At 35.2% G+C, this 13,610-nt stretch overlaps 1 protein-coding gene across 1 annotated transcript in view; it reads left to right on the forward strand.

Annotated features, from left to right (window-relative positions):
* Positions 1 to 13,610, forward strand: part of LOC114168800 (two-component response regulator-like APRR3) — a 28,895-nt gene that overhangs the window by 6,836 nt on the left and 8,449 nt on the right. The window contains 1 exon segment of the mRNA XM_028053756.1: positions 6,763 to 6,924. Coding sequence (XP_027909557.1) covers positions 6,763 to 6,924 — 162 coding nt within the window.

Consider the following 13,610-nt stretch of genomic DNA (forward strand, 5'->3'; position numbering starts at 1 on the left):
CTATTGACCCAAATAAAAAATTAATGCCTCGGGGTGAGGCAGGTGTGTCAGAAGTCTCACATCGACTAGAGATAAGGTCAATTTATAGTATATAAGTGAATGCAAACCTCACATTACAAGCCGGTTTTGTGTGATTGCGTTAAGCTTAAAGTTCACTTTTTAACATATCAGAACTATGACTTAGAGTACATCCTAATGAAGTTTGTTGTTGGGTCTATTGTTGCACTCGCTATCGGACCACCCATTAATGTCTAGTTCCACGCTCGAGATGTATATGCCTCGACATGAGACAAGTGTGTTGGAAGTCTCACATCAACTAGAGATGAGCCAATTTACAACATATAAGTGAATGCAAACTTCACTTTACAAGTCAGTTTTGTGGGATAGAGTTAGTTTTAAAGTCTATTTCTTAACAAAAGATATAAAATATTTGTTGGAAAACTTATTTATTTTACTATTACTAGACCTGATATGTCCTTTGCAGTTTGTGTTAGTCAGATCATGTAGACTCCTTGTATTGATGATTGGAATGTTGTCATTCCTATTCAAAGATACCAAAATTTCTTGAGCACAAGGTTTGTTAATGAAGGTATTGGAATTCGAAATATGTAGGTATTGTGATGTTCAGGATCTCCTGTAGATAGACGCTGTACTATAGGTTACAAATTTTTGGTGCAGGAAATTTCTGGGAAAAGTATGGAACAAAATGAAGTTGATCGTTCAACTACTGAATTTGAATTTGAATATAGGACAGTAACATCTCTCACTTGTAAATTTATATAAGTAAAACAGTTCCATCAAGAACAATTGAAGAAGAACAAATGAAGATGTATGTTGATAATGAAGTAGCTCTCCACATTTTTTCCATTCTTGTGTTCTATGGGAACACCAAACACAGAGAAATCGACTCTCATTTTATTCAAAAAATATAGTGCAGGATTTTTTTTCTGGGGTTTTGTCGGATCTAGTTATCTTCTTGCAAATCTGAGAGGACATTGGATTGAATTTATTCTTTCCAGGTTTGGTCCAAACAAATTTGTATATTTCAACTTGAAAGAGAGTGTTAGAATAATCTCAAAATAGGCTTAGAAAAAGCCTTTATTAAAAGGTTGTTTTGAGTTGTACCTATCTCTACCTAGGGTCGTAGAGGTGATTATACTTGTTTTCTACTCTTTTCTCTCTTTCATTGCATCTCTGATTAATCTATAATTTCTATATGAATATAAGAACTTAAGAGAGGCTTGTTTGTAGAAACTTTTTACAATATATTCTCTCTTTTTATTTTTCTCAAGTCTCCTAAAAACCAAGAATGTTTTCTTGAAAACCAAGCCCATCCTTTAAAAAGGCATACAAAGGTATCCCTAATGAATAGGATTTATTAACATCTGTTTTGATTGATAAAATAAAGATGAAGAAGTCCTTAATTAGTTGTATCGTATTTATTTATTGACTATCCTAATAAATAAAATATAAATGGCTTAATTGTGTTTTTAGTTCTTGAAATTTGCAGTGAATCCAATTTAGGTTGTCCAAATGTGAAAAGAATCATTCTAGTTTCTCAAATATTATAAAAAATGCATTTTTAGTCCCTAAGCAATAAACCTGAGAGACTATAATATGTTTTCAAAAGAATTATGGTTTTAATTCTTGAATTGGGTTCCTCATAGTTTAGCAAAACCACTTTAATTCCTCAAATTTGAAAACAAAGTATGTTTTTGGACCCTAAAATGAACTTTTTGTAAATTTAGGAGATGAAAACCAAATTCACCTCAAATTTCAAGGACTAGCATAATTTGGCCTATTAAAAATAAAGGATCCTTAATTAATAATTATCAATTACCTAATAAATAATTATAAGAACAACAACCAGGAGCTGAAATTGAGCATTCTGGTGTATAAATCTTATCTAGATAGGGAACTATATAGAAACCAAATAAACCAAAATAATTCAAGATTTAAATAAAGATATGTATAATATTCCTAATTAGTTGACAAGTTAGTTTTTCAGAAGTAAACCAAGTGGTGCATGTACACAAGTGATATAGTTATATCCACAAAATGATGGAACTGAGCTGGGTCCCCAAAGGCCATGGACCAGGAGTTGAGCAGGGTTTGATAAGAGATTAGGTTGGGGTTGGGAGAGAATGGGTCGGGCCTTCATGGTAGGAAAAATTCATGCTAGGAAAAATTTATATTAGCTTGAGTGCAATTGTCTTACAAAAGAGAATCCAAATAGAAGAGAGGAGGCACATACAAATTTGGTCATCTTGTTGCCAGATTCACTTTATCGAAACTTGATCATTACCTAGGAAGTAACATGGTGCAATTTGGAGAAATGTTATACAAATGTTATAAGACCATGATTTGTTGTTTCTACCACCAAAGTTTCTTTTCAACATGTTTTAGAATGATTGGATGAGAAATTATGATTTGAGTTGGAGAATTTTCCTTGTGTTAGTTCTGGTGAAGGGATTATGATAAAGATTTTATGTTGACTAGAGATATGGTTTAATCAAAGTAAACATAATTAAGTCCAAACCTTACTTTACAAACAAGTTTTGGGAGGTTGAGTTAGACTTAATGTTTACTTTTAAGATGGTAATGGAGTCTACCAAAGTGAGGCTTGGTTGATCTATTAAGCTACCCACTATTGGACTGCCATAGAAATACTCACAAATGTTTCGTTTCGCGCTTGAGATGTCTAGTTCTCGGTGTCATGTGGGTCTTGGAGATCCCACATTGAATAGAGATATTATCAAATTATAATATGTGAGTACAAATTTCACTTTATAAGCAAGTTTGATGAAGTTGAGTTAAGTTTAATATTTATTTTATAAAAAACAACAGTTGCCATCGTTGTCGGATCAAGAAGCTTTATGATTAGTAGTAACAAAATATCATGCCAAAGTTGGGTTTAAAATCTATTTTATAAAAGACTACAAACTATGTTAAATAACTTGAGTTCAGAATTAGCTAGAGTTAAGGATTGAATCTGATCTGCTTTAGGATTAGTTGCAATAGAAATAAAGAACTAAACTGACACCTCTTGACACATGGCTCTTAGCCCAAGTACAATGGAAGCATATGTGTAACAAGTAGTAAATGCGACAATCAGCATGATGAATCAAGCTGGCTAGGTGGCACATGACTTACACAAACTGGCTACAAGATGTGTGTGGGATGTTTTTGGTTCATGAATTTGACAGTTGTTTGGTTAGCAGTCTCTGTTGATTTAGAATGGTTAAACAGAAAAAGAGTTATGGGGCTGACACACAAGTGACAAAGTTTAAACAGAAATCCCAAATTGATTTTTAACTTCGTTGTAAAAGGATTGAAATATAGAAAACAACTCATAATGATTTTTCATTAAAAATAATTAAGTACATCTTGAATAATCATTAATAAGAGTAACAAAATACTGAAATCCTAAACTAGACTTAACATGGGTAGGTCCCAAATTGTCAGAATGAACCAAGACAAAAGGAGACAAAACACGTCGTAAGACATTACAAGAAAACGAACTACGTCTTTGTTTCCCTATTTGGCATGACTCATGACAAATTAGATAAAATGGATAAACTGGGTACAAGCTGCTGGAATTTGGGAAGACTAGGATGACCCAACTGAGTTCAAAGGAGAGATGGAGAATCCATAACTATGCCAACATGTGCTGAAGGTCACTAGAAAGAATTAATTTGAAAGAAAGAATATTTTTATTCAATTAGATCATTTGAAATAGTACTTTAGTCTCTATATATAGAGAACTCTAACCCTAAAGTAATAATTACAAGGAGCTCTTTAGAATCTTCTATTAGCTTCTAGTAATACATATAATATTCTCTAACTTGTAGTAATGCATTTAATATCCTACTTACAACACTCCCCCTCAAGTTGGTGAATGGATATCTATCATTCCCAGCTTGTGTGTGAGATCATGAATTTGTTCAGTAACAAGACCTTTTGTAAACAAATATGCTATCTATGTTTTTGGTCTTTTCATGCTGAACTGGATTGTGAACAATGCTAATAGCTGATTTATTATCACAATAAAGGATCATGGGTTGTTCACATGCTACTTTAAGATCATTTAGAATGATTTTCAACCATAACAATTCACACATCCCTTGTGCCATAGCTCGAAACTCAGCCTCTGGGCTAGACCTTGCAACAACATTTTGTTTCTTAATTCTCTGAGTCTCCAAATTTCCACCCAAGAACATGCAATATCCGGTGGTAGATTTCCTATCTGTAGCAGACCCTACATAATCTGCATCAATATACACTTCCATTTTAATTTTTCATTTCTCTTGAGAAATAATTCCCTTCTTAGACTTGTCTTCAAATATTGAAGGATTTTGTTTACATGTTGTAAATGTTTCTCCTTTTGATCATGCATGAACTAATTGACGACACTCACAACATAGTCTATATCTGGTCTAGTGTACCTAAGTAAATGAGCTTCCCAAGAAATCTTTGATATTGGCCTTTATTCACTGAAGAACTGCCTTCATCACTCCTAATTTTATGGTTTTGTTCTATAGGAGCTCTAGTGGTATTGCAATCAATCATACTTGTTTCTTTGAGAAGGTCATGAACATACTTTCTTAAGAGATATAGATACCTTTCTTAGAGTAAGCTACATCTATTGCATGGAAGTACTTCAACTTTCCTAGATCTTTCAAGATTTGTTTCTCGTGTTCATCATCTCTTGCAACAATCATATCATCAATTTAGACTAAGAGTAGTGTTCGATTCTTTTCTAAGGCACTCATCTCTTCATTCGTGGCTTGAACCCAATTCTCATCCTTTAATGCTTCTTCAACTGAAGTTGGGACTCTAATTGCATCAATGGCAGAGAGGAAACTTTGATGCTGGATAGATAGGTTTTTAATAGTCATAAAATGAGAATAGGATACTTGGTACAAGATTGAGTTCCTCTCAAGGCAATGAGCAAGTCATCAAGGTCAAGTTCACAATTAATATTCAAGGAATTCAAGGAATTAGTATGAGTCCCATTGGCAATTATAATGTTGTTTTCGGAAAGAGAAACATGAGGTTAAAAGAGATGAATGAGGGCTTATATGGTATGTGGCACCAAAGTCGAGAACCCAAGAGTCCTTACATAAAGTTTGAGAAACATTAAAAGATGAATTGATATTCTTACCAGTCATAGCTAAAGAGCTAGTACCCGAAGGTGACTTACTGGTAGACTACATAAGAGATTCTAAACGTTCAATTTCAACACGTAGAGCATGTATATCTGAAGTTAGAGGCTCAACATTGCTTTGAGGAACTGCCATGCTTAAGTAAATAATAGGATTACTTTAAAACGAGAACAATTAGACAAAAAAGCTCTAGAGGTGGTTACAACTTCAACGAAGGTCTAATGAAGGTCCGAGAACAACTTCAGTGGACAGTAGGGTGGATAAAACCACAAGTTAGGTGCTCTTTGGGCAATCCCAATATTTTAAGGAAATGGGTGCCCTTCAAACAACCCTAAAAGGAACCGTAACTAAGACGGTAAAGAAGAAATGTGGAAGCAAGGCTCCCAAGATTGGAAGCTCGGATACCAACCGGAAAGAATTATTATGAAAGAAAGAAGATTTTATTCAATTAGATAATTTGAAATAGTACATTAGTCTCTATATATAGAGAACTCTAACCCTAAAGTAATAATTACAGGGAGGTCTCTAGAATCTTCTATTAGCTTCTATTTAGCTTCTAGTAATAAATTTAATATTCTACCAACTTCTAGTAATGCATTTAATATCCTACTTACAAGGTCGTAGATCATAAAGACCTTGAGACTCACATCTGGTGTCAATCATTTGTCCCAAACTCCAGTCTTGCAAACAAACAAGATCTTTTGGTAAAAGAAATTACTCATTCAAGGGAACGGGTGAGATGACTAATGGATAATAAGTTAAATGGAGACTCAAGGACATAAAGGATATTATCAATGGACAAAGAAGGAAAAAGATTAACGGTACCAAGGGATAAGACCTTATATCCGTCGCCCGTGGTAATCGAAAGTAAAAATAACCTGTAGAAGATAGAGAAGAAAATAAAGATTTGTTACCCGTAATATAATCCTATGCTAGAATTTTGGGCACAAGTCAAGCTCAATAAAAATGATGGAAATCTCACATCTAATTATAATATAAGTGAATGCAAATCCTTCTTTACAACCTGGTGTTGTAGGTTTATGTTGTGTTTAAATCCACTTTCTCGGACAACCATGCTAGGCAATTAGAGTATATAGACTTAACAGCGTAATTACTTTCTAAAATAAGACTGAAAATATGGTAAATATCAATCTTAATTTCAGTACACTAGTTAGGGTCTGCTTCCACACTATATATTAGCCTGTATGAATAATTACTCGACTAGAATATACCTATATGACAACCATCTAGTTTGTACAACATCGTTTATCTTGTTGATCTTATATTTAATAAACTTAAATATCCAATTATGTAGTTCATTCTTCAATGTTGAATGCCTCTCCTTAACTGATATAAGGATCGACCAAGAAGTTTTCAAAAGATAAATACTGTTTACCTCCTTTCAATCAAATTTGAAATTTCTTTTGTTTTATGTAGAAATCTATGCCTTAAAGAATCAATAATGAATTAATGTATTTCATATAGTTTCTGTGCATGATATTCTATCCTATGGACCTTATCATTGATTAACTTAAACATTAAATTCATTCTTTAATAACCAATTCATTCCTCAATTTGAATTAACACACTTCCTCAGTCTAGTGGCAGTGGGAGTGAAAGTGCAACCAACACCAGAAAATCTACGAAGTCAAGAAGTAACGATGCTTCTGAAAACAATAGTGACAGCAATGAGGAGAATGACTATGGAAGCAAAGGCTTGAGCATTCGAGATGGAAGTGACAATGGAAGTGGCACTCAGGTATTACACATATCTTATAGCGTAGATTAGATTCTCTTAACTGAATAACCCTTATGTAATATTTTCCTGTATGGGGGCAAGATCAATTTGCTATGTAGATATCATTTTTTCCTAATGAAAATTAGTTTCTAAATTCTTGTTTTGTTACTTTTTGCTGTTTATTTAAAGCGCAACAGATGTGGTTCAGCTTTGAAGAACACATTCATAGCTTTTTATGGATAGATCAATGATTTTCTAATGTCTCAGTAATAGTGTGTAGTGTTCCATGCTGACTTGCTTCACATGTGCAATTTGATATGGTAATTCTAAGCAGCCAGAAAATAAGGGTTTTAAAATTCTGTACAAGTCATATGGGTCTACAAAGCAGGACTACTACTGCAACAGATAAATAAACAACATTAAGAATTGATGAGTCTGAATTGTCATTTATGCCTTGTTTGGTTGGAAGGAGAAAGATGGAACATGGTGGGGGATAGGAGAAGAGGAGAAATAATTTTTAAAAATGGTGAGACCCATTTTGTTCTCACTATTTCTACTCATCCCTATCCTCATCTGTTCTCTATTTCTCTTAAACCAAACATCTTTAATTTCTACTTCATTTGTCATTTATTTTCACTACCAACTTATTTCTATCTAACCTATTTTTCTCCTCTTTAAACAGAGCATTAGGGTAGTTATTAGTTAACTTGAGTGATCAGTAAAGAAGAGAAGGTAATGGATGTCTTTTGTTGTTCAATTTAACCTACATAGGGTTCACTTAGCATGCGGCAGTTACTTCTCATAACAACTACCTTATGCAACAAGTCAATAGGTGTCAATGAACTATCTTGTCGTCCATAGTTATTTTGTCCTTCCATTGTCCCATATCCAATCATTGATGTTCTTGTTGTTCACAGAGTTGATGACAGTATGAAGCATTCTATTATTTTTTTTTTTAATTATTATTGCACCTAATTTTGAATCACATATTGTAGAAATTAGCTATTAATTTAGGGAGAATCAAAATTTTGTAATTTTTAGCAGTTATTTTCTGTTCAGGAACAATTTAGTGTAGAATTGTTAAAGTTGTTAGGTGGGTGGTTAATGTATCAATTACCCCATTAAAAATTATATCTACAGGGTTATCACTTACATTGGGAGTTTCACTTGAAAAAACTTGAGCAATAAATAATCTAGTGAATTATAAAACCTTGTTTGTTATCTACTGTACGGTTTTGTCTAACAATTCAAATGGGGATTGAGAGGTTCTTTGTTCTCTCTAGATTTGTTTTCTAGGAATTATAAACCAGTGTTTCTAAGTCACTTTGTGAAAACAAGTACAATACAGAAGAAGGGAATGCTTTATTGTGTATCAAAAACTTTTGAACATTTTCGTGATGTCAGCGTATGATGAAATACAGCTGAATGCTAATTTAACTTGACGGGCGCACTCTCAAGAGTTCTCGTAAATCTTTTTAAAAGGAATTCTCCTTTGGCTAGTTGTTGTTTAATAATATGTAATGTAAGGAGATTGGTGTGGAGAAAGATTTAAGCTTGATGTTTTCATGTATAAAACCGGACTATGTTATGTTCTAGATTAAGTTCCACTACACAGACTATCGTTGCAAAATACAAGGTGAATATTCTTTGGGACCTAACTACTCTTGTCTAACATTAAGTGTTACTTGGATTGTAGTCACACCTAGCTAGGACTAGGTATTGTTTGAAACGTAGCTACTTTTGGGTAAGACCGAGTATTCTCTAAAACAACCACTCTGGCAAAGATTGAGTATTCTTTGGGAAGTAGTTGCTCTTGGTTAAAATTGAGTATTTTTTGGAAAAGAGTCACTCTTGACAAAGACTAAGTATTCTTTGGTATGGAACCCCTCCTAGCTTAGACTCAATATTATTTGGAACACAAGCACTCCTGGCGAAGACTTAGTATTCTTTAAAATGCAGCCACTCCGTGCTAATACTAAGTATTCTTTGTGTTAGATGTAAAGGGCTTGGCCCATCTCTTTATATTTTTCTATTTATAAATGCATAACCCTATGTGTTGAGTTAAAATTTTTTTTGGCATCGTTTAGTTTTTATTTTCAACCATAGTTTCTCCCATCACCCAATTTGCTCTCCCTGCCCCACTGCAGTCATCATTGTCGTTGTCATCATCACCGTCGTCGGCACTAGAATTTGGATCAGTGACACGATTTTGCTCCCCCTGGACAGGCGATTGCTGCACCACAAGAATCACGGAGATCAGAGCTTTGACGTGCCTCCATGCTCTGGTTAACTACTCCCTACCGTCGCCAATTCCCGTTGTGTGTGGTGGCAACCACTGCCATCAGACTCACCTTGGTGTAGTCGAACTTTTTTCACGGTTTTAAGGTTTTTTTTATCCTGTATCGCAATTATTTTCATTCTCAAACTCTACCTATGGGCTATTCTACCGATGCTATTTCGTTTGAGCCTTCATAGCAAACTGCTATCTTTAACGAATTTCTCAAATTGTTTGAGGTTTGTTAGACCTCTGGTTCCACTACGTCTATTGCACACACTAGTACATCTTTTGTTGCCCTAGCTCATTCCAACTCTCTTGGCCTTTGGATTCTGGACTCGAGTGCCACAGATCACATTTCTAGTAATAAATATTTTGTCATCCTCACATGGCCAATGGGTCTAAGGTCTCCTCACATGGACAAGCAATTGCCGCACTGCAAGAATCACAAAGATCTGAGTTTGGATGCGCCTCCATGCTCTATTTAACTACTCCTTTCCATCACCAATTCCTGATGTGCATGGCGGCGCGTCTGATGATTATTGAAGATGTACTTGGTTGCTTTATATGAAGAATTGTCCTTAGTTGTTTTCTAAATTCCAAGCATTTTACAATGAAATTCAAAATCAATGTGGGATATCTATTCGCACTTTGCGATGTGATAATACCTATAGGTGTTTTTCACATTCTTTTCAAAATTTTATGGCTTCTCATGACTTTTTTCATCAAACTTCATGTGCTTATAGACCTCAACAAAATGGGGTGGATGAGTGCAAAAATAGACATCTTATTACTTAAGATTAAACTAGAGAAAAAATATGATTAGAGGGCTTAAATGATCTCTCTTACTTTCTTCTATTTATAATGAAAAATTGATACAAGGATACATAGAAGACTAAGGGACTGCACTAGACTCTTTGGTGTCGAACTAGGTTTTGTTGTAGGGTTTTTCCAACAATTTACACCCTATACTTAGGGTTAATGATAATACATAGATGTGATTATTCTAACACTCCCCCTCAAGCTGGAGCATACAAATTGTATGAACCAAACTTGGAACAAATGAACTCAATCTGAGGTCCCCTTAATGACTTGGTCAACACATATTCAAGTTGGTGATTTGATCCAACGAAGCCAGTACAAATTTCCACGAACATTTTCCGAAGAAAATGACTGTCAATTTCTATGTGTCTAGTCCTTTCATGAAAATGACTGAATGTGGAGAGCAGCTTGGGTGTTACATACACGTTCATGTTAACAATTCACAAAAATTAAGCTCTCGAAGAAATTGTTTTACCCATGAGTTCACAAGTGACAGACGCCATTGCCCGATATTCAGCTTCAGGGGTTGATCGGGCCACTACATTTTGCTTCTTACTTTTCCATGAGATAACATTTCCTCCAAGGAAGACACAATATCCCATAGTAAAGCGTCTGCTAATAGGGGAGCCTGCCCAATCAACATCATAGTATCTAGAGACTTGAACATTAACTTTATCTTCATATAGCAAACCTTGTCTTGAAGCTTTCTTGAGCTACCTTAAAATACAGATGATGACATTCTAGTGTCCAAGACATGGGACCTGCATAAACTGACTAACCACTCCAACTGCAAAAGATAGATCAGATCTCGTAATAGTAAGATAAATTAGCTTTTCAAAAGCTGCCTATATCTTTTTGGATCAGGGAAAGATTCACCTTCTTCCTCTATTCGTTTTTTATTTTGGTTCATAGGATTATCTACCGGCTTACAGTCAAGCATACCTGTCTCTTGTAGGATGTCAAGAGTGTACTTCCTTTAAGAGATTATAACCCCATCTTTTGACTGAGCAATCTCAATACCCAAAAAATATTTGAGACTTCCAAGATCCTTGGTCTGAAAATGTTTGCACAAGTACTCCAATTGAGAAATTCCAACATTTCCTGTAATAACTATATCATACACATAAACAATTAGGTAAACACATTTCCCAAGAGGGGTATTCCAATAAAAAACTGAATGATCTGCTTCACTACGTTTGAGCCCAAAACTTTGATCAACTGAGCTAAATTTACCAAACCAAGCACGTGGAGATTGTTTGAAGCCATAGAGAGAGAGAGACGTAACTTACAAACTTTACCAGATTCCCCCTGACCAACAAACCCATGAGGTTGCTCCATGTATACCTCCTCTACAAGGTCGCCATGAAGAAATGCATTTTTGATATCCAATTGATGGAGGGGCCAATGACGAATTATTGCCATGGTAAAGAAGAGGCGAACAGTAGTCATCTTGGCCACTGGAGAGAAAGTATCACTATAATTGAGGTCATAAACTTGAGTATATCCTTTTTCAACTAATCGGGCCTTAAGATGATTGACCGCATTGTTAGGACCAACTTTAATGGTATAAACCCATCGACATCCAACAACTTTTTTCCTATGTGGAAGGGAAACTAACTCCCAAGTATTACTCTGGTCAAGAGCTGCATTTCTGCAATCATTGATTGTTGTCGTCATCCAGGATGATCAAGTGCTTCCTTCATATCTTTGGGAATAGTAATAGAAGACACTGAGGATAGAAAAGAACAATAGGAATGTGACAATTGGTGAAAGAGAGGATTCTCTGGAAATAGAATGTGAAAGAGAGGATTCTCTGGAAATAGAATGGAGAAATGGATCTTATGATTGAGAGAGGAGGATGGCATGCAGCTAAGATGACATTTCTCCAATGATGGACGGGAATATGGGACCAAGCAAAAGGGTACAAACAGTTTCAACCAATTGTCTATTTTTTCTTTCTGCTATACTATTTTGCTGTGGTGTATGAGTACGAGTGGACTGATGTAATATACCATGTGAACTCAACGGCAGAAAAAAAATATGAGAACTACTCTTTGGCATTGTCACTTAAGATTTTGATTATTTAACCGAATTGATTCTTGATTTCATTCAAAAAAGATGTGAAGAAGGATAACAATTCAGAACGATCTTTCTACATCTCGAATATTCCTCAATGAATGTAACAAAATACCTAAAACCAAAAGATGAGACGCGACTAGGTCTCCAGATATCGAAATGGATGATAAAAAAACCAGAATTACACTTTGATGGAGATCTTTTAGAAAAGGTAGATCTAATATGTTTGCCTAGTTGACATGACTCACATTCTAAGGTTTGTAGACCACTAAGTTCAAGAAACATTATTTTAATTTTGATAAACGAGGATGCTCAAGCCGATCATGTAACATTTTAGGACTAGGAGTTGCAACACAGGACACTCGTGGACGAGATCTGAAATGGTATAATCCTCCAGCTTCATATCCTTCTCCAATCTGTCTCCCCGAACCATGCTCATGTATAACAAAAGATTTGTTATCAAAGGTTATTGAACAATTTAACGTTTTGTTTAATTGGCTTAAGGAAATGAAATTGAATGGATCATTAGGGACAAAAAGGACATAGTCTACATTCAGGGAGGGAGATAGAAAGACTTGACCTACTCCCTTTGAGAAAGTTTTAAAACCATTTGCAAGGTTTATAAAATGATGTTTTTCTTGAAAAGAAATGGTTGATAACAAAGAGGTATTACCAGATATGTGATCAGATGCACCTGAATCAATTACCCATGAATTTTGACCTTCTATGGATTGAGAAATGCTAAGCTGTTAGACTTTAAGCGTAGATACAATTGATATTCATCCTCAGTGAAAGTTGAGTAAGCAATTTCAGCCTTAGAGACATTAGTTGTTTTAGAGGGAAAATCATGCAAGGAGTAGCAGTTTTCTTGGGTGTGATCCATCCATTTACAATATGTGCATTGAGGATGCCCTCGACCTCAACGTCCACCTCCTCTAGTGTCGCGCCCTCCTCTTCCTTGTGTGACAACCACGACAAATGGTTCCACTAGTGCATGAGCCTCGTGGGGTTGAGGCATTAGGGTAGGAAGAAGGCATGTGGTTAAAGTATCCATGGAAGGGACCTTATGACTAGTCAGAAGTTGATCTCTGATATGATCAAAATCTGGATGTAAAGAACGGACGATCATCACCATAATATTTGTGCAGTTTCTTCCAAATTTTCTCTAAAGATCCGACTTCCAAGAACATTCTCAGTTCTTCCACAGCTGATTGGGCTTCAATCATGAAGAATACCATATCATGGTCTATCAATTTGAGTGATGCAAGTTTGTTGGCAAAATCGTAGAGATGTTGCATATTGTTGGCATAAATGTTTTGAGCTTTCGTCCAAAAAGAGTGGCATGTTTTGAAAACTCTAAGGGGCATCATAAGTCTTGGTTCCACGGATTGCCACAATAAGAGGCACAGTTGGAAATCAACTTGTTTTCATTGTTCAACTTTTTCAGCTGGCACATTGCTTCCATCTTGTTCAAGGTGATCATGATAACCTTGGCCAAGGACCACATTTCAACAAATGCAGCCCACGATAAATA

The sequence above is a fragment of the Vigna unguiculata genome, chromosome 11 (assembly GCF_004118075.2).
Source record: "Vigna unguiculata cultivar IT97K-499-35 chromosome 11, ASM411807v1, whole genome shotgun sequence".
NCBI classification, from domain to species: domain Eukaryota; kingdom Viridiplantae; phylum Streptophyta; class Magnoliopsida; order Fabales; family Fabaceae; genus Vigna; species Vigna unguiculata.